Raw genomic sequence first — 26122 nt, forward strand, 5'->3', positions numbered from 1 at the left:
GCCACACAAAGTATTACACTTTTTAAAGTGTAACCCCTCCCCTCTGCCTATACACCCTCCCGTGGACCACGGGCTCCTCAGTTTTATGCTTTGTGTGGAAGGAGGCACACATCCACTCATGCATTCTCAGATTAGTTATATCGGTTGGAAGAAAAGAGGACCCCCACGGGGTCCCCGGCATGCTCCCTTCTCACCCCACTATGTCGGCGGTGTTGTTAAGGTTGAGGTACCCATTGCGGGTACAAAGGCTGGAGCCACAGGCCGTCTCCTTCACCATCCCTTATGCGGCTCTGGGAGAAGTGGGACCTGAGCGGTCATCCATTTGCTGGGACCGTGCTCCATCCGCAGCCCCTGGTGGAACCTGCCGGACCGGAGCCTCTTCAACCCCAGGGACCGGGCCCTGCTACTTGAAGGTACTCTGTGTCCCCATTGGGGACTGTACAGGGAGCGCACCTTCTTCCCGGAAGCCGTGGTAGTTGTAAAACTGAGGAGGCAGGTGGACTTACGCGCCGACCGGGCCTGCTGGTCGGGCGCGGCCTCAAATTTAGTCCCCGGCTTCACCGCGGCCTAGTCGCGAAAATCCCGCCCCCGGGCCTGCCTGTCAGGGCTAAGGGCGGGATTACCGACATGACGTCGGATGTGAGGGCTGGAACATCCTGCATGTCTTCCTCCCCCCTCACTGACCACTGTGGGGAACCCAGACTCCCGCTCTTTGCTGGCGCCGCCCTCGGCCCCGCTCCTCCCCTGAGAGCTCCGGCGGCCATTTTCTGGCATTCTGCCGGTGGGTGCTTCTCAGGGGAGCTCAGGGTGAACACAGCACCCAGTGCTGATCCCCCTAGGGTACCGAATACATATGTTATATATTATATATATTTCGGTTCGGACAGACTGTATACCGTTGTTCACATTTAACCTTCAGTGGTCACTCTCCTAGGAGACAACAGGCACAGGTTTTTCTCACGGTCTGTACCTCTTGTGGGGCTATGTTACCGGCGGGATACACCTACCCTCACTGTGAGCAATGCTCGGCTCCTGCCTCGCTTGCTCAGCCGGAGCCTCGGGCACTGGTGGGCCTCTCGGCTCATGTAGACCCCCCTGCTCCCCCTGAGCAGGCTGCAGGGACAGAGTCACCGGTGTTGGCCCTCAGTCATTTTCATATGATCAAATGGTCTTCTAGGCTCCTTGAGGCATTGCAGTCCAGACCGGACCTTTCACAGGCCCTGGCCCTGTTAGCTTGTCTCATCCAGGCCCCGCTTGGTTAGTGCCGCAGCGCGCTCCCAGGTTGAGCCCTAGGTCTCAGGCGGAGGACTCCTGCCCGGACCGCAGTCCAAGACCGGCTAAGCGGTCTCGCTGGGACTCTTCCCCGACTTCCTCGCGCTGCTAGGGATCCCAGCTTGAGGATTCTCAGGAAGACGAGGCGGACGGGGGAGCTCAGGGCTCAGACCCTGACTTCACCCTTAACCTTGATACTTCTGAGGGGGACGCCTTAGTAAATGATCTTATCTCGTCCATCATCCAGGTGCTGGTTCGCTCTCCTCCGCCTCCTCCTGTAGAGGAGTCGGCTTCTCAGCAGGAGAAACACCAGTTTCGGTTCTCCAAACGTACACGCAATACGTATTTTGATCACTCTAACTTCAGGGATGCTTTCCAGAAACCCGGAGCGGTCCCGGACAAGCGCTGGGTTAAACGTCACACTGACACGCGTTACCCCTTGCCATCTGAAGTCGTTAAGAGTTGGGCTCGTTCTCCCAAGATGGATCCTCCAGTCTCCAAATTGGCTGCTAGGTCCATGGTGTCTGTTGCAAATGGCTCATCCCTGAAGAATGCCACTGACAGACAGATAGAGCTCTTGGTGAAGTCCATCTGTGAGGCCACGGGCACGTCTTTCGCCCCGGCCATTGCAGCCGTGTGGGCTCTCCAAGCAATCTAGGCTTGTCTGACGGAGTTTAATGCTGTCACATGGAATTTTGCTCCGCATGTTCCGTCTTTGACTCTCGGACATCAGCCTTTTTCGTCCTGCGCCATGAACGCCGTCCGGGACTCCACTAGCCGCACGGCTGTAGCATATGCTAACTCCGTGGCAGTTCGCAGGGCCATGTGGCTGCGCGAATGGGAACCAGACTCGGCTTCAAAAAGGTTCTTAACTGGTTTGCCTTTTTCTGGCGACCGTTTATTTGGCGAACGATTGGATGATATTATTAAGGAATCCAAGGGAAAGGACTCCTCCTTACCCCAGTCCAAACCTAAGAGACCTCAGCAAAGAAAAATCCAATCGAGGTTTCGGTCCTTTCGTCCCTCCGCCAAGCCACATTCTTCTTCGTCCAACAGGCCGGAGAAAGGCCAGAGGAACTCATATGCGAGGCGGCCCACGTCACGACCCCAAAAGGCCGCAGGGGGCACTGCCTCCAAAACGGCCTCCTCATGGCTCTCGGCCTACCCTAGCGCATCCCCGGTCGGTGGCAGGCTCTCCCGCTTTGGCGGCGCCTGGTGGCCACAAGTTCAAGACCGATGGGTGAGAGACAGTCTGTCTCATGGTTACAGGATAGAGTTCAGTTCTCGTCCTGCGGCTCGTTTCTTCACCTCTGGGCCCCTTCTCAGGTGGCGTGTCAACAAAGCCTTGCCGTCACTCTGGCGACTCTCCAGGGACAAACAGCTTTCTCTGCAAGCGGGGGTGCAATCACTTCTTCGGAGTCAGTCACACCCCTTAAGGCGCCTCATGCAGTTCCTGGGGAAGATGGTTGCAGCTATGGAGGCAGTGCCGTTCGCAAACCAAGGCGGCACTTGCAGTCGTCAAGCCTTCCAGGCAGTCCGGCGGATTCTGCAGTGGGTGGAAACCACAGGCTCCACCATCTCCGCAGTTCACATCCCGGGCGTAGAAAACTGGGAAGCAGATTTTCTCAGTCATCAGGGCATGGACGCGGGGGAATGGTCTCTGCACCCAGAAGTGCTTCGAGAGATCCATCGCCCCTGAGGAACGCAGGACGTCGATCTCTCAAGGTCCCGGCCTTCATGGCACGGTCTCAGGATCACAGACCTCTGGCAGTGGACGCTTTAGTCCAGGATTGGTCGCAGTTTCGACTGCCTTATGTGTTTCCCCCTCTGGCGATGCTGCCCAGGGTACTACGCAGGATCAGGTCCGACTGCCGTCGCACCATTCTCGTCGCTCCAGACTGGCCGAGACGGTCGTGGTATCCGGATCTATGGCATCTCACGGTGGGTCAACCGTGGGCACTTCCAGACCGCCCAGACTTGCTGTCACAAAGCCCGTTTTTTCCATCTGAATTCTGTGGCCCTCAACTTGACTAGGTGGCCATTGGTCCCTGACTCCTAGAGTCTTCAGGGCTATCTCAGGATGTCATTGCCACCACGAGACAAGCCAGGAAGCCAACGTCCGCCAAGATCTATTACAGGTCTTGGCAAGTCTTTCTATCCTGGTGCGCTGATAACGGCTTTCCTCCATGGCCGTTTGCCTTACCCACATTCCTTTCATTCCTACAATTTGGAATGGACAAGGGTTTGTCCCTCGACTCTCTCTCTAGGGCCAAGTATCCACGCTCTCCGTGTTTTTCTTTCAAAAGCGTCTAGCCAGGCTTCCGCAGGTCCGTACGTTCCTGCAGGGGGTCTGCCACATGGTCCCACCTTGCAAACGTCCGTTGGAACCCTGGGATCTTAGCAGAGTCCTGACGGCTCTTCAAAAGCTGCCTTTTGAGCTGCTGCGGGAGGTCTCTCTCACCAGGAAGGCCACCTTCTGCGAAAGACGGGAGACAGTCACATCTCTTCAGAGAGTGTCTGAGCTTGCAGCGCTGTCATGCAAGGCTCCCTTCCTGGTTTTCCACCAGGATAAGGTGGTTCTTTGTCCTGTCCCGGAATTTCTCTCTAAGGTGCTATCTCCTTTTCATCTAAATCAGGATATCTCCTGGCCTTCCTGTTGCCCTAATCCAATTCACCAGTGTGAAAAGGTTTTGCACTCTTTGGATCTAGTGAGAGCACTCCGGTTCTACGTGTCTCGCACGGCGCCCCTGCGCCGTTCAGATGCGCTTTTTGTACTTGTCGCTGGCCAGCGTATGGACTCTCAGGCCTCCAAGTTGACCTTGGCTCGGTGGATCAAGGAACCGATTCTCGAGGCCTACCGTTCTTCGGGCTTTCCGCTCCCTTCAGGGCTGAAAGGCCATTCTACCAGAACTGTAGGTGCGTCCTGGGCATTGCGGCACCGGGCAACGGTTCAGCAGGTGTGTCAGGCAGCTACGTGGTCTAGTCTGCACACTTTCACGAAGCACTATCAAGTGCATACCTATGCTTCGGCAGATGCCAGTCTAGGTAGGCGAGTCCTTCAGACAGCGGTTGTCCTCCTGTAAGAGGGGGCCGTTTTCGGCTCTTCTTATTGAGGTATTCTTTTACCCACCCAGGGACTGCTCTTGGACGTCCCAATTGTCTGGGTCTCCCAATGGAGCGACAAAGAAGAAGGGAATTTTGTTTACTTACCGTAAATTCCTTTTCTTCTAGCTCCTATTGGGACACCCAGCACCCACCCCTGTGCCCTTTGGGCTGGTTGTTCTTTTGGGTTATGGTCTTCAGTTCTCCGAACATCCTTCGGATTGAATTTACCCTAGACCAATTTATAAGTTTCCTCCTTCCTGCTTTTGCACCAAAACTGAGGAGCCCGTGGTCCACGGGAGGGTGTATAGGCAGAGGGGAGGGGTTACACTTTTTAAAGTGTAATACTTTGTGTGGCCTCCGGAGGCAGAAGCTATACACCCAATTGTCTGCGTCTCCCAATAGGAGCTAGAAGAAAAGGAATTTACGGTAAGTAAACAAAATTCCCTTCTTTTGTTACTCCTCATTAGAGTCAGCGAGTGAGTGCACTGTCAATGTGTGATGAACAGTAATATAACAGTGATAAGTGAGGTCATACTGCACATATGTCGGAATTGACAACTGACACATGGTCAATAGAGCAGAGACTAGCCCAGCACCTGAAATGGATGTCTCGAACACTTAATTTCAGGGATGGGACACTGGTCGTTGCAGTGACTTCAGCCTCTGCCACCGTATGATGTCACTTTTGAGTATCTCTTAGCACATACTGGGGATTCTTAAATGAAATGTGATCAAAACAGAAATTAATTATAGAGGCATGGGTTCAGACTTTTTAGTTAAGGGAACCTGTCACAATAAAAAAAATGCTAATAACCTTCAAATATGGGGGTAATCTGCAGGTTAATAGTAGTCTGAACCTGCCCGGCGCTTGCATATTAAACCCTATTGCCGGGAAGAAATTAACTTTATTCCTCCCAGCAGCGTTCCAGTTTCAGTCCCGGGGATGGTGCCGTCATGGGTTCAGTCACTGCTCTCTGTATGAAGAGCAGCGGTTGTAACCATGCCTCCTGCACTTACTGACCGCTTCCTCTAATCCTGAGTGGCTGTCAGTCAGTGCGCGGGACATGGTTACAGCCGCTGCTCTCCATACACAGAGGTGACTGAACCTGCGCTCGCCCCCCTGACTGAAACTCGAATGCTGCCGGGAGGATTAAAGTTTATTTCTCCTGGCAGCAGGGTTTAATGTGGAGATGCAGGGCAAGTTCAGAATGCTATTAACCTGCAGGTTAAAAGCATTAGGGTTCCCTTTTTAAAGAATATTAAGAAGTGATTTTAGATTATTTATATGAAAAAAATAGACATTTTGAATTAAGATAAGTGTTAGTTTCTCACAACCCCTTTAAGGAAATGCAGAACAGCAACATTAGTAAATGTATTAAAAGAAAATGATTGTGTATAGTTGAACCTAGGATTGGGAACCCCCAGTCTTATATTTGTAGGGGTTGTACTTTCTGTAAAATTTGTCTCTGAGCCTTCATTGGGGGACACCATGGGAAGAAAGGAAGTCACAGGCCACAAGATTATCTTATCCTGGTGAAGAATGAGAAAGGGGGAATAGCATGATATAGCTGCAAGCTCAGAAACAATCATAATGGATGTTATGCTACTAGGAAAGTAACCTTCCAAGATAGAAGGGGCAGAGAATTCCCAAAGAGGTTGAAGTGAGGACGTAACAGGGCATTCAAGTCCAGGTTGAGATCCATGGGAACGACGTGGTTGGACTCAAACCAGAAAAAGGCCTTCTAGGTATCATGATGGATACGGGAAGAGCAATGTTTTCGGGTTCTAATTATAGTCTAAATAACCTGATTGGAGAACCAGAGACCTTCAGAACCATGGCCTCAAAAGTAATGCAATTAAATGGAGAGGCCATGAATTCTTGTGGAAGCGGGGACCCTGGGAAAGCAGGTCTGTACAATTTTTACAGCCTTCACGGGATGTCTGTGAGGAGGAACCTTCTGCCTTGATCAGCCTGGGTAACAGAAGCAGAATGAGATGGGGAAAGACTGAACTAGGACTACGGGATTGTTAGTGAGTTTGCGTCGATCGCATATGACCTGGACACGAACCACAGAATCTTGTTGTTCAATGTGGATGCTATCAGATCGACGTCTGGGTAGCCCCACCGAAAACAGATCTGCTCAAACACAGCAGTGTTTCCAGATCATTCACCCGCGGTTAGACACTCTCGACTTAGAAGGTCCAAGGCCCAGTTGTCCACTCTAGGATTGTGGTTTGCCGATATGGCTGGAACTCTGTGTTCTGCTCAGGAGACAATTCAAGAGGCTTATGTTATGGCTGATTGACTTTGACTTTGAATTACTTCCATGGTGGTAGCATCGTCTGAATACGAACAAGAAGGCAAGAGAGAAGGTCCTGCCAATGCAGAATGGACAGAAGAATTGCTCTGCTCTCTAGTATGTTGTCGGGTAGAAAAGACTCCTGTGTGTTCCACCGACCTTGGACTGTGCTGTTGCAGAAGTTCACTCCCCACCTGAGGAGACTGATGTCCTTCATAATATAATATTTATTAATTTATACAGTGTGTCCACCACCATTAACTTGAGAACGGCGGCAGCTATAGGCATAGAAGTGGTGTCTAGGTATAGTAAAGTAGCCATGCGCTACGCAATGAAACCACCTATTGCGCCACCTGGTGGAAAGCAACGGAGTGAGCATTTTTATCTCAAACGGAACGAGATAGAGAAAAAAAGTGAATTACAAAGTTGTAGGGCATCATCAATTCAATACGAATCGACACCTTGCATACAAAAATGCTATAATTAGAACGTGTAAAACTCACAAGGCTGCAGACGTGAAGCGATACTTCATGGAGACCTTCCTACAAGTCATTTGGTATGGCGCCTATTAAATGAGCGCCATATGCGTGACCAACATTCAATGTTTTGGGGGGGGGGGGAAGGGGTTTCATATCATAGCATTTCTGTATGCAAGGTGTATTGAATTGATGATGCCCTACATTTTTTTTTAATTCACTACTTTTCTCTCTTGTTCCATTTTCAAGATAAAAATGCTAACTCCGTTGTTTTCCACCAGGTGGCGCACTAGGTGGCTTCATTGCGTAGCGCATGTCTACTTTACTATACCTAGACACCACTTCTATGCCTATAGCTGTCGCCGTTCTCAAGTTAATGGCGGTGGACAGAATATGGGTGGACACACTGTATAGTGCTGTTAATTCCATAGTGCTTTACATACAATGGCAACAAATCGAAAAAATGACTGTCCCTCACGGATGAGCGGGGAAATTGGCCATCAAGACAGGGACTGCTTGACTCGAAGTGGAAGAGAGATCGGTGCAGGGAAGCGACCATCCTGTCCCACAGAGCTAGAAGAGAGAGCTGTAGTTGTCTGGTATAGAACTGTTAAAAGGGAATTGCCTCCAAAGCAGTCACCATCCTGCTTAGGATGGCAATGCAAAAACAAAGGGACTATCGCAAGGACACCGTAACAGAGAAATGCCTTGACGGAGAGCCGACATCTCTTTTGGAAGGAAGACTCTTGCTAATCTTGTGTTGAAGAGCATCCCCACGAATTCCGGGTGCTGAGACTGAAGCAAAGATGACTTTGTGGTGGTAATAATTGAGCCAATGTGTGAGAGAGTGTCGACTGTGATTTGGACACTTGCCTGAGTTGAAGAGCAGGATGGGGCTTTGATGAGGAAATCTTCTAGGTAAGAAATGATAATGATTCCTCTGGCTCGTAGAATGGCCATTACTGCCGCTATGAATTAACACTCAGAGCAGTGGCCATTCCGAAGGGGAGAGCTACAAATTTGAAATGATGGTGTTGAACTGCGAAACAGAGAAACCTTTTGGTGTCCATGAAAAACAGGAATATGAAGATAGGTGTCTTGAATGTCTACAGAGCAGAGGAATTTGCTTGTATCCATGGAGGCTGTCACTGAGCGGAGCGACTCCATTCTGAAATAACGAAGACAACCTTGTTTGTTCAGTAACTTGAGGTTTTAGGATGGATCGAACAAAACCCTCCTTTTTTGGATACTACAAAAAGATTTGAGTGGAAATCCAGGAGTTATAACAGCTAGAGAAGAGCTTGGTCTCAAAAAAAAATAAATCCAGAATTAGTGTGGGGGACGAACCGTAAAGCGTCTTCGACAATGGAGAGCCAAATGTCCTTAAAAAGAAGACATCCGCCCACCCTGGGAGTCTTCCTGGGTAGGAGTAACCCATTAAGCGGATATGAATCTGTTGGATCAGTGCCTGGGAGTTCTGGACTGTTGACTGCATGAATGCCAGAAAGGAACTCTCATAAATGAAAGGTCTTTTCCTTTCCGGCTGTCTGGATGTTTTCTCTTGATAGTTGGACTCTTCAGAAGAGAATAATTTAAAGGACCGAAAGGGCATAATCCTTGTGTCTGATAGGAGGGTGTCTGAGTCTTGGTTGAAGGAACAGGGTGCTTTTACTGCCCTGTATGTCTTGAATAATCTGGTCCAACTGGGCCACAAACAGGCGAGGGAAGATATTTTCTGGCAAGAGCAATCTGGTCAGCTGAGTCTGCCAGGTAAACAGGAGAATGCCTCATCTTGACTGCTTGGCCCAGTCTTACACTTCTCTAGATACCCATGTTGCAGCAAAAGTCAGACACAGGGTAGAGTCAGCTGTTTTTGAATCAATCCAGTTCTTTAGAAAAATAGGAAAAAAGGGATACAACATTTCTAGGTGTTTTTCTCTGGAGCTTCTTGTCGCATACCTTTTTTGACACCATCAAATTCCTTATGATTAGTGAAAAACCTGCTGGTTCGTGTGACTGAAGCTTCCTGGATTCTCTCCTGCACAGAACAGAGTTCCAGCCACATTGGCAGTCCACATTCCCAGAGTGGAAAATTAGGCCGTGGACTCTCTAAGTCGAGAGAGTCTAACCGTGGGGGAATGATCTCGAAACCCTGCTCTATTCAAGCAGATCTGTCTTCGGAGGTGCTCTGATGACCTCTAGATTGAACAACAAGGTTCTGCGGCTCGTGTCCAGGTCATGCGATCCTCTTGCAATTGATGCATATGCACAAGTAATCCTGTGGTCCTAGTTCCGTCTTCCACATCTCATTCGTCCTCTGCTTTTGTTACTCACGGCTAATCAAAAGAAGACTTTGACTGCACCAGAAGATTGTAGTACGAGTAGCTGGTTAACCGCCTCTCAAACATCCAGTGGAGCCCCCAAATTGTCCAGACCTGCTTTCTTAGGGTCTCCTCTTCCACCAGAATTCATGTTCTCTCATTTTAATGACATTTCTGTTGAGGCTGCGGTTCTGAAGGTCTCTGGTTCTCCAATCAGGTCATTCAGACCATGAATAGAACATGAAAACATTTGCTTTTCCCGTAGCTATCATTGTACCTGGAAGGCCTTCTATTGCTGGTGTGAGTCCAAGCATGTCGTTCCCATGTCTTTCTCCTGGCCTTCTTACATAGGGAGAAATTATAGAAGAAGGAAGTCAGTGAAGCTGCAGAGGAGGAGAGTGCCACACCAGCCGACGTCATAGCTTTTTAGACCTGACAGAAGGAACTGCAGTGTACAGTAACTGTAGTGAAACTAGGCTGAGCACACCAGGAGCCGAAAAACGCTGCATGGGTACGCTGGTGAGAAGTTGGCGATCCCAGAGAAGAGCGGGTAATGAGGCACCACGTGGTGCTTGTGCTGTATTGCTGGGCCAGAAGACGTGACATTGGCATGGAAGGATGGCAGTCCCAAGAGAGCGCGTGGAGGAGGCCTGTGCAATGGAGAAGGATACGAGGCCTATTGGCGCAAAAGACTGCAGAAAAGCTGGGACCTAAATTTTGAATGACTGTTGCAAGAGAGAACAGGAGCGCCACGGTGGTATTTGTGAATGCGAAAAGTGTTCCTCTTAAGAGGGGGAGAGATGCACTGCTGGAAGAAGAGGGTAGAAAGGAGAGAGATTTAAGTGGAACGAAATAGAATTCCTTGCGTTTGTTGGAGCTGGAGGCCATCTTGGGAGTGGCCTGCTAGTTGACAACCTATTGCAAAAATAGGCCTGAAAAATTCCTAAAGATGAAATCTAGTTCCACTTCACAGGCACTGTAGATGGTCACCAGAAACTTTTGGATTTAAGTCCTTGGCTCGTGGACAGTCTTGAACCAAGCGGTGGTGGATAATCAGGCTGGAGAGGTAAAGGGCAGGTGTGCCGTCTACCTTGTCACCTAAACACTCTTCATGCATTAGGGGTTAGGGTCCTTACATAATGTCTTCTCTGGTCTGCATGGGACAGGTTTCACACTGTTCTCTAGGTGGGATAACTGTGAGAGCTAACACTAAAGCTTCACTCAGAAGCAGAATCTAAAAGGAAGAGATTAATTAACAAGATTGAAGGAAGAGACTGGTGTGAACACAGACCCATGTTCACCTCCTACTGACACTTAGCTAAAACTGAAATAGCTTTGTGCCAGTTGGTGGGTGTTACCTGCTGAGGAGGACCCAACATTTGTTTCCATAGTATCAGCCTCCTTAGTGGCAGCAGCATATACACCCATGGTCTTCCTGTGTCCCCCAATAAAGCGATAGAGAAAGCTGAGTTACATGAAAAACCACAGATTTAATATTTGGACTCGTCAGGATACTGGACCAGTTAAAGATCAGCGATTTCTGGGATTGAGCATTAAACACAAGGTTTTTTTGCTTTATTTTCCTGAAGGTTTTTAAAGGATTACTGTGAAAGAGGAAGATTCTCTGATTTGGATCTGATTGACAATCTGGGCTCTGCAATGTTGCTCAGTGATCGTCTGACATTCCTAGGTGGGTGTGGTCCTCAAAATGCAGTTATATACCAATAGTCACACCTTATTACTTTTGAAAAGGCGTGATCTAATGCTTGTGAATTTTCTACTAAAAGGAAAATACCGGGAGTTTCACAGAATGTACTATGACCAGCAATTTGAAGAAGCAGCCTGCTTATTGCTTTCACTCATGACTGCTCGTATTGCTCCCTGTTCTTTTTGGCTTACTTTACTGCTGGATGCATTACCTCTACTTGAACAGCAGCAGGTAAATCCTATCATCTAATTCACACATATTTGTAAAAATACTTGAATTGCAAAGTAATGTTTCCCAGGAAGAACCTACAGTAGTTGACATCTATGGGAAATTCCATGGCGTACGCTAAAGGGGTCTTAGAAAGTACATATCTAAAAGGATGTTAGCTACGAAACTACAGTGGAACCTTGGTTAACTAGAACAATCCGTTTTGGGAGTCTGCTTGTTAACAAAGGTACTCGTTCAGCAAAGCAAGATTTCCCATAGGAAATCATTGCAATGCAGACCATTCATTCCACAACTTGTTAAATGTCCCATCCTGCTCCCCTGTTGTGCCATTCCACACACACACACACACACACACACACACACACACACACACATACACACATTCTCATCTTACCTTCCTTTCAATCGCCGGCCTCCTGGATCTTGCAGTTCGCCGCTACAGGATGTATATCGGGTAACCATCGCGACGAGGGAGGAACTTCCGCTGCCAAAGCGCTGACGTCAAAGGCAGGAGCCGCTTGCCTCTGATTGGTCAGCGTGCTTGCCTTTTGAGTAGTGGCTGACAGTGTAAGTTCTTCCCTCGTCGTGATGGTTACCCAATACACATCCTGTAGCGGCGAACTACAAGAACAATGAGGCCGGCGAAGGTAAGGCGAGTATAGAATGTGCATGCGTGTTTGTGCGGACTGCAAGAGAATGTTAGAACGCGGTGGATGTACGGAATCGGAAGTGTGTGCGGTGAGTATTTTGCTCGTACGACAAAGCTTGCTCAGAAACTGAGTTACAAATTTACAGCTAGCTTTCTCGTTAAGCGAAATACTCGCTAACTGGGTTACTCGTTAAGCGAGGGTCTCCTCATACAAAATAAAATTGCCATAGAATAGTGCTACATATCTAATTTCATAAAATCTAGCAGTCTCCTAACAAATGATCTCCTATAGGTGATCTTTTCTGCTGAGCAGACATACCAGTTAATGAGCTGTTTGGAGGAAAGAACTACAGCAAAGTTGGAACCTCTCCATTCAGAGGAGAATCTCAAAGCCCAGGTAAGTTGCATTGAGTAAAAGAGAAGCTTTCGGTACATTTCCGAAAACAATGACTGATAACTACATTGCTTGTGCTCTTTTCTTCCACAGGACACCAGTATTGAACACACAAAGCTAGAGATGCTCAGGCTCGCTCTTGCACGAAACCTTGCCCGTGCCATTGTAAAAGAAGGAACTGCTCAAGTGTAAATAGATAAAAATATTGCTATATGTAATTATATTTTGCAAATAAACTTCTTTTTCTTATTCTCTGGTTGAGCCTCAGAATGTCTATGCTACATATATATATATATATATATATATTATATATATAATAAAATTTCAGCCAAAGTGCTGGGTCACAAGCAGATCAGTGGCAGCAACATACATCTGACTGAGGTTCTAGTAATCCATGATACTATTTCATATATATATATATATATATATATATATATATATATATATATATATATATATATATATATATATATATATATATATATATATATATATATATATATATATATGAAACTGATTCATGCAACAAATCTGCCATTTGTGGACATCTAATGGAAGGACCAGTGGATTCTGAGCTGTAACCCTAATAAATAAAGGCATTCTTCAGTTCTCTGCACAGCCAAGTGGCTGGGTCCTGCAGTGCAAACCAAAAACAGAGAGCTTCATCACATCATTCTCTAGATTCTATATGATTTACTTAAGATATGGAAAATTCCCTTTTAAGAACTATTGTTGAAATATACGCTAGAAAATCCACCACAGAAATACTGTAGACATACTTTAGATTTCGAAACCCCATTCTCTTCTACTGTACTATACTTTGTAGATTCCAGATCCAATATAGGTGTCAAAATGGCTGAAAGGTTCTCCAGTGACAGGTTCCCATTCAGTAGTGCAAGAAAGTACAAGTATTCTACATGTTTTAATTGTGCAAACCAATAGAAATGACAACTTGAGAACAAACAAAGGGTTTATTAAACATGCATGCTCAAGGATTAAAGTGTCTGTCGCACATTAGATCTGTACTTGGTGACTATTCACAGAACAAATATTACAGTACTTTTCAGTCTTACAATGGTAGGACTTCCAGGATTTATTACGTCCATCTGTTTAATTCTCTACAGTACAATCATCTGGCTAAAAGTAAGGGTGTAAAATAAAAGATTGCGTTTCCTTGCTTCCTTCTTTCCTTTGATACAGAAAAGACTGAAATGTTTCTCTCAAGAATAGGGGCTCTCCCCCTTTCTTGAAATGATGTTCTTGGGTGCAGTTTGGAAAACTAAAATAGTTTTCACCCCTGGTCCCAGAGTCTTGGTATCAGTGCTGAGTTCATGTCCACAGCCAATTGACACTGGCAAAGTCGCAGATCTCGCTAATTGGCTGTTGATGCAATGACTGCATTGAAGCCAATGCTAGACAACGGAAGCAGAGGAGAAGATTCACCGGTGGATTTGGAGATGATTATATCTTGATGTCTTTTATAACAAACTACCCCTATGAAGCAAACTTTCCTGAAAGAGGCAAACCCTTTAAAACACAAATGTGACAGAGGTCTCTTAGTCAATGATTTTATTTATAAAATACTATAGGTCCATAAACTTAAGATTAAGCAAAAATCATCTGAATTTGTGATCTCACCCTGGATGTATTTGTTAAATAAAATGCTGACTTCAATTGGGATTTAACATAAACAAAGGTTGTCTCAAGGTATCTGAAATGGTGGAGTGATAAATCTACAGCCCTATGTTAATGTATCCTATGACATTGTAAAGGGAAAGCTGTCCCACTTAGTAAAACAGACATGTAAACAGCCTATTTTATTTTTGCTTACATCCTTTTACAACAGCCAAATGCAATTTGGATCCTGTGCATTCCCACGTCATACAGAAGCAGCATTGACTTACATGGGGGCTGTCTGGTTTTAGGGGTTTTTTTTGTTTGTTTTTTTAGGCTGCTTTCACACTTCCAGTTTTAGCAGTGCGGCTAAATCCGGCTCTAAAACCTATGCAACAGATGCTGCGAAAAAAACGCATCCTTTGCATAAGTTTTTACATGCAGCCCGTCCGTTTTTTGCCGGTTGCGGCACGCTACTGAGCATGCGCAGTGCAAAAAAACGCATGCGGCAGCCGGATGCGTTTTTTGCCACATCCGGCGTCCATAGGCATGCATTGGAAAAAGCGCCGCATCGGCCGGATGCGGTTTTTTTTTGACGGACAAAAAACGTGCCAGGCAACATTCCATCCGGCCGCCGCATGGGCTAAATATGCCGCATCCGGCACAAACCGGACCGAACGCAAGGCCATGCGGCACAATCCAGCACTAATGAAAGTCTATGCGGAAAAAACGGTTGCGTTTTTTCTGCATAGAGCCAGATTGTGCCGCACAGCAAAAACCAGATGTGTGAAAGCAGCCTTAGAGGGAAAAAAAATCCTAAATGCAGAACTTATTTCTTTCCTTCTAAAAATAAACAGACCCCATGTAAATCAATGTGGCCCCTCAGTGTCTGTTTGAAATAGCATTAGCATCCTGTGCATTCCCATTTGTCAACTCTACATGGAGTAGTAAAACTGACATGTGAACAAAGCCTAAATTGCCAGGTGCATACATTCGATTGCCAAAAAATCTGATACACTATTTGCAGGTCAACACTAAATACAAACTACTAGATGTCTGTTCCAAAAAGCCAGCCAGTCCCTAATTTCTGTATAATGAAATTGTAAAGTCTATCATAAGAACCAGTGTGAGCAACCCTCCTAAGCAGTCTACATGGGCACATGTAAGTCATGGAAAGCTGAGTAAAATCATACCTTGATATTTTAGGGAAATGCACGTTTCTCCTAATGCAAATACTCTAACATACTGTATATGAGCAGGACACAGAATTCCCTGCCAGTCTGCCTCCAGAGTTTTTTTTTTTTCTTTCTTTTAAATGAAGGGGTGAAGACATGTAATGACTGACAGTCTCAATCACACACAGCTCTACTGTGAGATCAGAACTAACACAGTACTGCAGAAGTAAACAAACAGAGCTGTGTAATTATGAGAGCATTGTCAGTCTCATTTATTCATTTAATCTTACTGATAGATTCCCTTTAAGTCAGGTGTAATGTACTGCTGAAAACATGATTCTGTAGGAGGACAGGACACTCAATCAATGCCCATTAATAGGTTGATTTCAGCCTATGTAAATCATCCTTTAATATGCATAATTAAATATCAAACTGTAAATGATATTCTGTTACTTCTGCACAATTTCAATTTCTGCTGTAAGGCTATGTGCCCACGGAACTATATACCCGCAGATTTTGCCACAGAAATCCTGCAGATTATCTGGATTTTCTAGATAAATCCGCAGGTTTAAGCAAGTACAGACACTCCATGTTATCCTATGGGACATCGGGAGTCCCTGTGTCCATGCTGCGGTATGTGCGGCTGCGGATGTCCCACAGCCGCACGTAACCATGTCAATTATTCCTGCGGAAATCCCGGCCCTCCACTATGGAGATAGAGGCCGGGACTTCTGCAGGTAAGTCGCATGAATGTCCGCAGGTTTACCGCAGATATTTCGCTGGAATCCCACAGTAATGGATAGCTGCAGATTCCGGGGAGCTGCTGCGGGAAACCTGCAGATATATCCGCGGGTACATTGTCCCTTGGGCACATAGAGTGAACTCTTTGTTCTGACTGATGCACAAAAATGAATCAAACATTTTTAAATTCTAAATAACAGAAATCTTCAAGCTAAAAACAATCTTTGGTCCCAGTAAATTCTCGCTGCATTTTTCACTGGCTGTCCATGTTGCTTCTTTTGCAATTGTACTATGAGTTTACCATTGATATGAGAGGGATTTTCGGTATATGCCACGGATTCTGACATTTAATCATAAATGCGTTTATAATAAATAAGCTTAATACTGTATACAGAAAAAAAAAAATAGGACCATTTGAAAATCTAGCCCTAAATCGCTCTAGCAGTGAACTTTTTACAAGACAGGTTTGTGGGGTATCTTCTAAACAGAAGCATGATGATGATGATGAATGCAGTAGACTATTGAGAGCCTTAATGGTTAAAGAAGGTATCCATTTGGAAAAATCTGAATAAAGTGCTGAAAGGGTCCCCGTTACTTGCTGCATCGAGTCTTGTAAACAACCTGAATTCTGAAGCATCGTCACCTCACATTCAGTATCACAGTCTGAATTAAAAAATAGAAATCTCTGGTCATAACTTTCCCCACTGATCAGAGTCTGGGAATTGGTCCACTTCCCCCACCTCAGTGCTGCATTCTTCTCCGAGCGCAAAGGACAGTTTAAACCTGAGACGCACTTTATCCTGTGGGGAAAAACAAATAAAAAAATGTGCATTTGAAGGTGCATATCTGACTACAAGGTCCTCCAAACAGCTTAGTTATTTCAAGACCATATCACAGAGAAGTTATTTAGAGTAACAGGAGTCTGTCAGCTCAAAAATGACTGTCCAAACCAAGAACAAGCACCTGGTGCATCCTTTGAGTGGCCAACCAGTTTCATGGTTTGCAATATATCCTCATCCTTCTCTTTCATTGACAGCTCATGTTTTACAGAGGATAGGTGGCCACAGCAAGGGTGTACCAAGTGCCTTTGCTTGATTTGTACAGTCATTTTGTGCTGACCATCTCTCTTAAGGCCGCTTTACACGCAACGACATCGCTAACGCGATGTCGTTGGGGTCACGGAATTCGTGACGCACATCCGCTCTCGTTAGCGACGTCGTTGTGTGTGACATGTACAAGCGACCGCTAACGAGCGATAATACTCACCTTATCGTTGCTCGTTGACACGCTCTCCAGTTCCCAAATATCGTTGCTTTTTCAGGACGCAAGTTATTCGTCACTCCTGCGGCAGCACACATCGCTACGTGTGACACCGCAGGTACGAGGAACCTCACCTTAGCTGCGGCCGCCCGCAATGAGGAAGGAAGGAGGTGGGCGGGATGTTCGTCCCGCACATCTCCGCCCCCTCCACTTCTATTGGGCGTCCGCTTAGTGACGCTGCTGTGACGCCGAACGAACCGTCCCCTTAGAAAGGAGGCGGTTCGACGGTCACAGCGAAGTCGCTAGGCAGGTAAGTAGTATGACTGGTCCGAGCGATGTTGTGCGCCACGGGCAGCGTGTAAAGCGGCCTTTAGGTCTCCTTCACATATCCGTGTCTTTGGTACGTGTGATGTCTGTTTTCACACGTACCTGAGACACGGTCAGACGTAGACCCATTAAAATCAATGAGTCTGCGCACACGTGCGTGTTTTGCCATGGACCATTTGGAGCATACGTGTGTCCGTGTGCTCCACACGTAGACAAGTTCATTTTTCTCCAGCAGCATGGGTGTCACATGCACCGCACGCATGTGCTCAGTGTGACACGTACCGGAGAAAACCACGTTTCTGTGAAATAAAATTAATTACTATACACCTTCTCCAGCACTGCTGTCTCTGCTGCTCTGTAATTTGCTTTCGCCCCCCACTCATCGCATATTCACTGCACTTCGGGCGGGAAGCAGCAGCGGGGAGTCAGCAGGGCTGGAGGCCGCAGAGCGGAAGACATCAGCACCACGGACAGGTGAGCAGAAAGATAACACACGGAGAGCAGTATCACGGATAGAACACTGAGAATATGAGTGTGTGTGTGTGTGTGTGTGCACGACACACAAGGGGCCATACGCACCTTTTACACGTTCGTGCAAAACAAGTGTATTTTTCACGGACGTGTGAAAGAGGCCTTAAGGCTAGATCATCAATATCTTAAGTAGTGGACAACTTCTCTAAATAAGTCACCAATACCAGACTGGTGTGAACACCAACCCCACCAATCAGCTGTTATCAGCTCTGGTGGTGGCTCAGCCCACTTACCTTCAGAGGATTTGCCAGTAACATGACTTGTGTAATTGAGGCTGGGGGCAAGATGGGATTGAATGCTGCCAAGTCTGTCCCAGATGCAGGCTGCAGCTTCAGCTTCATTGTCTAAATTAAAAAAACAGAAACATTAAAATAATTTTCAGAAGAGTCAATAATACTTTAAAGAGAACCTGTCACCTGCGGTGATGTCCGATACGCTCTGGTCCTATGGGCATCGCTGGTCTCAGGTGCCTCCTCTATCCTTGTGATCGCTGTCCTTATTGTGGACGACAATGCCGTCCATTGCGCTCCTGCACTTTTCTCTTTGCCATGCTAAGTGCAGAGTAAAGTATTGCATTGCGCATGCATGGGCACTCTTTGTCCTTTCCCGTGCCTGCGGATTACAGTACTTTGCTCTGCCCTCAGCATGGCAAAGATTAGTGCACAGGAGCGCAACGGAGGACACTGTGGATAACGTAGGATGCGTTATCCACATGGAGGAGGATGTCAATCGCAAAGATAGAGGAAGCGCCGGTTCAAGATCCGCGACGTCCACCGGATCGGAATGCTCCACACGTGAGTAGGTGTAACGTCTACACCAGAATCCACTCCTGCGACTTCTGCGTTGGTCACCAGAAGCCGCCGTGGGTAGTGCTGGTTATAGGCGAGGAGTCAATACCAGTGGCTCTGGTGGAAACAGGCTCCGCCCATCCACTAAGCTGGGTTTGACTGTGACCTGCAGTACCACTGGCTGACTGTGGTGTGTGCCTTCCAGCTGAAGTTATCGCCTTTCAGCTACGGCCAATGGGAAGGCACCACACCCTTCTTAGTCCTCCAGTCTGCTGGTCACCGCCAGATATAGCCTTTATATATTCACTGCAGCATCTCTGATTCCTTTCCCTTGTACTTTTGCTACCTGTGTTTTGACCTCTGCCTGATCCCTAACCATTCATCTGCCTGCCGTTTTTGTACCTCGCTGCCATCTCCGATTTGACTTTAGCCTGATTTACTGACCACCCTTTTGCCTGCTGATTTAGCCTTTTCTGTACCTCCTGGTTTTGACACTGCCTGACTACCAATTCTTCTCTGGATTGCAGCCTTTCCATAGGCAACGATCTCCTGGACCTTGTTGTAATTCCAGATTCCTGTACAGGGGTTAAAGGGTCTCAGGATCCTGCTGAGTGGGCAGTTTGACTCTAGTCTGTCCATGACCGTCACCCTGTGTCTGTGGTCCTGGACAGACATTACAGTAGGTGACAGGTTCCCATTAAATTAGAGAAAGTAGGAGTATAATTCTTTTTTGGCCAATCAAATATTATTTAAGGACAGACACTCCCTGCGTAGCGTATAAGTAGATAATGGTAAAGACATTACTTACCTTCGGAACAGCTGCCTGGAAAAGAATTTTTTGGATTGGCAAGGGAGCGGTATTTATCATAGAGATGATTACCACCAGGACATCGGGACGATCTGGTGGACAATCCTTCGCAAAATGCAGCAATATACGAAAGCCATTCTTATCGTAAGCCGTCAGAGGGAGGAGGGAACCTGGAACACAATTGTGTCATTTATTTTTTAACCAATAGGCTTGTCTTATCTGTGATATTAAGGCCTGGGATACACTGTGACTTTTTGTATCAATACTGATTTAAGTTCACTGTTAAGCGGCAGCTGCAGTCTACTCAAATGCATATAATTCAGCTAAATGGTTAAAATCAAATCAGTAGCACTACAAAAAGTCTCAGTGTGGCCTAGGCATAATAAGTTTACCAAGAGCCAAAATTATAGCTCACTCCCAAGGTATCATGTTACTTGTATGCTATTCTAATGTGTAGCAGGCATAAGATGTCCTACACAGTTCACTTCAAAAGAATGGCTACTGCTTTGCTAAAAACAGACCCTTCATCAAATTTTTCATGAAAACATGACACCTGATGAAAGGAGAGCAGAACACAATGTGTTCTCAGATGCTTCATTGGGGGATACAGGTAATCATGGGTGTGCACTGCTACCACAAGGAGACTGGCACTAAACAATACAACCAAAAGAAAAAACACCTGCCCTCTATTCAGTTAACATAGTGTCAGATGGGTATGGAATTTCCAGACTTTTTTTTTTACCAATGGTATTTATTATTTACTACTCTATGGTCTCCTCTAGATATGGAAACCAAATGGACTGTGACCCTCCATGGTCAAAATCCAGAAGACAGTACAGTATGCCAGGGGTCAGGCTGTATCCATTCGCATCTGAATAGCAAGACCTTTTCTCTTAACACAGCCAGATTTCAGCAATTGGTGCGAATGGTCCCTGCCTGCCTGCCTCCAGTGTGTCACACGCTATATGAAGCGAGACCGAGCTGAAGATCTGGAACAGGAAATGGATCAAGCTTCTTCCACCCTACCACTGTCCGACAGAGCATCAAAAAAGGTCTCCACGTACTAACAAGTGGAACCTGAGGCCAAATCTGTGCTTGATGCCGCGGGGGTCAACATTGTTTCCTGCCTTCGCTGCTACCTGACTTGCCTGGGCAAAACCCCTTTGTCACGATATCATATCCGGATCATCAATCTCCGAATTGACAGACCTCAGATTGCTCACACAGGTATCTTTGCTCTGACTCTCTTTAATGCAGCCTTCTATGTTGGGGAGCAGTCTTCCAAAGGTTTATGGTGCAGGGTCCGCGGAAGACTCTAACAAGCCTACTTCACATCAACATCTTGGAACTCAAAGTCATTAGTCTATCACTTCTGCATTGGCAGGATCAGCTGTTGGGCCTCCCAAACCAAATTCAGTCCGACAACGCCAGTGCCATAGCTTACATCATCAAGGTGGGACTCTGAGTCTAAAAGCAATGGCAAAGGTCTTACAGATTGCCAGAATTCTTTGTTCTGCCCAGTTGGCAATCTCAGAGATCCACATGCTGGGAATAGAAAACTTGGGAACAGACTTTCTAAGTCAAAAAGGACTAACCTCGGCGGAGTGGTACCAGCATCAGATACAACCACTACGTTCTCCGGTTTGCGTCCAGTGATCACCTCAGGCTATTGATTCCATGGTCTCAATTTTGCCTCTGTTCCCTCCTGGACCTTTGTTATTAAACATGCTCAAGAAGTTCATGTTAGAAGGAATCCTGTCATACTGGAGGACACCAGAAAATCATTGTACAAGGAAGTGGTAAACCTCCTTGTAGAGGTTCCATGGAGACTTCTGGATCAACAAGATATACTTTAGGAAGGTCCCCTCTTCAAAAGGAATTCTTGGTCGCTCAATATAACGTCATGGCTGTTGAAGCCGCAGCTCTAAAATCCGCAGATTTTTCTGATCAAGTTGTGCAGACCATGATCATGGCACTAAAGCCAACCTTGTCTCGTATCTACCAACATATCTGGAAGGCCTTCTGCTGGTGGGAATCTCACAAAGTCACCCTTGAAGCACTGGATAAGAGGATTTTTGGACTTACCATAATATACCTTTCTCTTAGCCTGACCCTTTTCTTCTTGTTGCCCCATTGGGAGTGTGTGTTTGTAATTTTTTTTTCTCCTACTGATTTTCTCACTAAGTGATTAGCTTAATGCCAGTAGATGTGTGTAGCCTGCTGAGGAGGCGCTGACCTTTTTTCAGGTTGTAATTCTTAGCGTTAGCCTCCTGCTGGTGGCAGCGTGCAACCATGGTTTCCTGTGTGCCCCAATAAAGGCTTCTTCGAAAGAAATTTTATGGTGAGTCCAAAAATCCTCTTTTTTGTAAAACAAATTTGCCTGTTACAGAGATATTAGCAATCAAAGTATTTTTGGCAGTCAATCAGTTAATTTTTGTTAAGTACAAGTGGGTGTTATCAGATAGTGTTCACTGGGGGTGTATACTTTACCCTTGTATTATGTTAACCAATAAAAAGTAGGCAGGAACAATCAAGTGAAAGAAGAACACGAGCCCACCATGGCTTAGAACAGGCTGCTCCTATGTGAGCCATATAAAGACAGACAGCTTTATTTCACTGCAGAACCATTACAAATTGCTGTGAGCAGAGTACACAAGTTATTACTGACACTTTTGAGGTCTCATCTCTTGATCATCCATGTGAGGGCGAGGGGCAACATAGCTGACTTTAGCGGTGTCACATTACAAACCCTTCTATCAGTTCTCCTCCTCTTATAGCATGGTCACATGTGCTATATAGCCCCTCACTTTATACTGCCTGGCCAGATATGTGCTCAACTTATAAGCGCTCTGCACTGAGATCAAGCTGTCTGTCATATCTCACACAAAAGCAGCATATAGTGGGAGCTGTGTTCTTCTTTCTCCCAGAGTGAAGCTGCCTGCGTATGATTGGTCAATCTTATACAAGGAAAGAAAGTAAGTGCCCCCTGCTTGCTTATGATTAGTCAATGTCATACAGGGTGAGAAAGTACACGCCCCCAGTGAAAACTATCTGATAATGCCCACTGGCCTTAACGAAAGTGAACTCGTTAGCTACCAAATAATCTGATTGCAAAAATCTATACAATACAGAGACAAAATGTAAAAAACCCAGTACATTTTGTTCTGCAGCCACTATTACATGGTGTATACAGTTCAAGTGAAAAATATGGTGAAAGGTCCTTCATCACTGAAGGAGCTGTATAACGGTACTACCGTGTTTTTCCAAAAATAAGACCTCCCCCAAAAATAAGCCCTAGCAGGGATTTTCAGCATTTTCGGAGAAAGGCTTAAATGTAAGCCCTCCCCCGAAAATAAGCCCTAGTCGCGGATCAATAATGAAGTGTCCGTGCAGCTAAAAAAGATACAGATACTGCAGAACGTTTCATTATAGACAGCGGCACCGGCAATTACACTCACCCGACACTGCAGTGATCGCACACCCGCACTCATCAGATCTCACACACACACACACACACACACACACACACACAATCAGATCTCACACACACACATCGGATCGCACACACACAGTCAGATCGCACACACAAACATCGGATCACACGCAAACATCAAATCACACACACACACACAAACATCGGATCGCACACACATCGGATCGCAAAAACACTCACCTCATCCAGCGATACCGATCTCTTCTCGCCGGGAGAATCCTGGGAGGCATTGCAGTGCAGCGCAACGAACAGACCCTGCGGCCGGACACGTGACTTGCTTCATTCCCTGCTGCCGTAAGTGCTGGATGTGATGTGATGTGTGTATCTGTGATCAGCTGTGTGTGTGTGTGTGTGTGTGTGTGTGTGTGTGTGTGTGTGTGTGTGTGATCGGCTGCGTGTGCCTGCGATCTGCTGTGTGTGTGTGATCTGCTGTGTTTTTCTGCAATCGGCTGTGTGTGTCTGCGTTTGGCTGTGTGTGTATCTGTGATCGGCTGTGTGTGCCTGTGATCATATGTGTGTATCTGTGATCGGCTGTGTGTATCTATGATCGGCTGTGTATGCCTGTAATCGGATGTGTGTATCTGTGATCGGCTGTGTGTGCCTGTGATCGGATGTGTGTATCTGTGATCGGCTGTGTGTGCCTGTGATCCGATGTGTGTATCTGTGATGGCTGTGTGTGCCTGCGATCCCATGTGTGTATCTGTGATGGCTGTGTGTGCCTGCGATCTGATGTGTGTGATCTGCTGTGTATATCTGCGATCTGCTGTGTATATCTGCGATCTGCTATGTGTGTGATCGGCTGTGTGTGCCTGCAATCTGCTGTGTGTGATCTGCTGTGTATATCTGCGATCTGGTGTGTGTGTGTGTATGTGTGAGAGAGTGATCTGCTGTGTGTGCCTGCGATCTGCTGTGTGTGTCAGCCAGCAGCAGGGGAGAACGGTGTGCAGCACCAACCAGAGATCACAGGAGGACCTTGGAACCATGCAGAAGTCCTGGTCTGGTGAGTATGAGTCTCCTGGGAAGTGGGGGGGGTCTGCTTTTTTGGGGGGTAAACTTACCCCCAACCGTGTTTCTCCAAGAATAAGACCTCCTCCAAAAATAAGCCCTAGTGCTTTTTTGGGGGGCAAAAAGAATATAAGACAGTGTTTAATTTTTGGAAAAACACGGTAAAATGTCTCTGCACAGTGATGTTTTTGGTCACCATCAAATAAAATGATCTAAATTTGCCCTAATAATGTGTCTAAAGTATTTCTGCAATGTATCCGTTATTCATTAAGAGATTGACAACTTACTGGGTCTTATGGATTCCAAGGGTACAGTCACATTTGTTAGGGATATGTAGGAACCTTTCTGAGGACTTTCCTGCTGATGTGGTAGGAAGAGTGGGCTACTAGGAGCAACAGGCAAGGAGCCAAACGCTGGTGCAGAAACCACAGCGCCAAAAGCATTTGTAGGTTGCATTGGTGTCAGGGTTGGTATTGTGCTGGAAACAGTAACAGAAGTGACTGACCTAGCTGATGCGCTGAAAGAAAAACCATAATTAAATTTGGGGTAAAACACGGCCAAATCAAGAATCCTGTGTAAGGATACAATTCTTGTTAAACTCACCCTTTTGCTTCCTCCATAAGTTGCTGCCCAAGCACTTCAAGCTCATGAAGTTTAATGCCCCCTGTAGGAGGGGCGGGTGTGGGTACTGTTGTAGGAGCAATACTAAATACAGTAGTGTAGGTAGCGGGTGAGGAGTAGGAATTAATAGAACCCATGGGTATTACGGGCTGTGCCAATAATGGGGTGACTGTTGAGGTAAGTGGATCCATTGAGGGTCCTGTGAAAAAATCTATTTCTTTGCTCTCCACCTGGAAGACAGACAGAGCTCAGGTTAAGAATATCCCCAAATACACAATTCTCATGAAAATGGCCGCAAGGTTGCAAAAGTCCGTACCTTGGAGCTCGAACACAATTCCTTTGCTGTATTCGATGTTGGATCATCAATACCTTAGAAAAAGGGTTATGAATATTAGGCATAGAACATGATCCTTTTCCCCCCCTACACACATTTGCTCATAAATCATCAAATTATACTTTACTGTTGAGGAGAGCCTTCCATTAACCCCCTCAGCCCCCGGGCACTTTCCGTTTTTGCTTTTTGCTCCCCTTCTTCAGAGAGCCGTAACTTTTTAATTTTTCCATCAATCTTGCCATGCAAGGGCTTGTTTTTTGCGGGACGAGTTGTACTTTTAAATGAAACCATACGTTTTACCATATAGTGTACTGGAAAACGGCAAAAAAATTCCAAGTGTGGAAAAATTGCAAAAAAAGTGTGATCGTACAATAGTTTTTGGGATATTTTATTCACTGTGTTCACTATATGGTAAAACTGAGGTATCTATGTGATGCCTCAGGTCAGTGCGAGTTTGTAGACACCAAACATGTATAGGTTTACTTGTGTTTGAGGGGTTAAAAAAAATTCACAAGCTTGTCCAAAAAAAGTGGCGCACATTTTGCGCCATTTTCCAAAACCCGTGGCGTTCTCATTTTTCGTGATCTAAGGCTCAGTGACGGCTTATTTTTTGCGTCTCGACCTGACGTTTTTAACGGTACCATTTTTGCACAGATGCTACGTTTTGATTGCCTGTTATTGCATTTTGCGCAAAATTTGCGGCGACCAAAAAACGTAATTTTGGCATTTGGAATTTTTTTGCCGCTATGCCATTTACTGATCAGATTAATTGATTTTATATTTTGATAGATCGGGCATTTCTGAACGCGGCGATACCAAATATATGTATATTTTTTATTTTTTTAACCCTTTAATTTTCAATGGGGGGAAAGGGGGTGATTTGAACTTATAGGTTTTTTTATTTTTAAAAACTTTTTTTTTTTTTTTTTTTACTTTTTTTTTTATTTTACTAGTCCCCCTAGGGGGTTATAG

At 46.0% G+C, this 26122-nt stretch overlaps 2 protein-coding genes across 2 annotated transcripts in view; one reads left to right on the plus strand and one right to left on the minus strand.

Annotated features, from left to right (window-relative positions):
* NUP85 (nucleoporin 85) overlaps window positions 1–12702 on the plus strand; it is a 141936-nt gene extending 129234 nt beyond the window's left edge. Inside the window, exons 16-19 of the mRNA XM_075349637.1 lie at window positions 11064–11164; window positions 11262–11413; window positions 12352–12456; window positions 12547–12702. Coding sequence (XP_075205752.1) covers window positions 11064–11164; window positions 11262–11413; window positions 12352–12456; window positions 12547–12645 — 457 coding nt within the window. The 3' untranslated portion in view covers window positions 12646–12702. The remainder of the gene's footprint in view (window positions 1–11063; window positions 11165–11261; window positions 11414–12351; window positions 12457–12546) is intronic.
* Window positions 12703–13356: 654 nt separating this feature from the next.
* The window catches only part of GGA3 (golgi associated, gamma adaptin ear containing, ARF binding protein 3), a 50025-nt gene continuing 37259 nt past the window's right edge, over window positions 13357–26122 (minus strand). Inside the window, exons 12-17 of the mRNA XM_075349638.1 lie at window positions 25133–25185; window positions 24799–25046; window positions 24483–24712; window positions 19698–19867; window positions 18335–18445; window positions 13357–16783 (exon numbers count right to left, since the gene is read on the minus strand). Of these exons, the coding sequence (XP_075205753.1) occupies window positions 16673–16783; window positions 18335–18445; window positions 19698–19867; window positions 24483–24712; window positions 24799–25046; window positions 25133–25185 (923 nt within the window). The 3' untranslated portion in view covers window positions 13357–16672. The remainder of the gene's footprint in view (window positions 16784–18334; window positions 18446–19697; window positions 19868–24482; window positions 24713–24798; window positions 25047–25132; window positions 25186–26122) is intronic.

The sequence above is a fragment of the Anomaloglossus baeobatrachus genome, chromosome 5 (genome assembly GCF_048569485.1).
Source record: "Anomaloglossus baeobatrachus isolate aAnoBae1 chromosome 5, aAnoBae1.hap1, whole genome shotgun sequence".
Classification (NCBI taxonomy): domain Eukaryota; kingdom Metazoa; phylum Chordata; class Amphibia; order Anura; family Aromobatidae; genus Anomaloglossus; species Anomaloglossus baeobatrachus.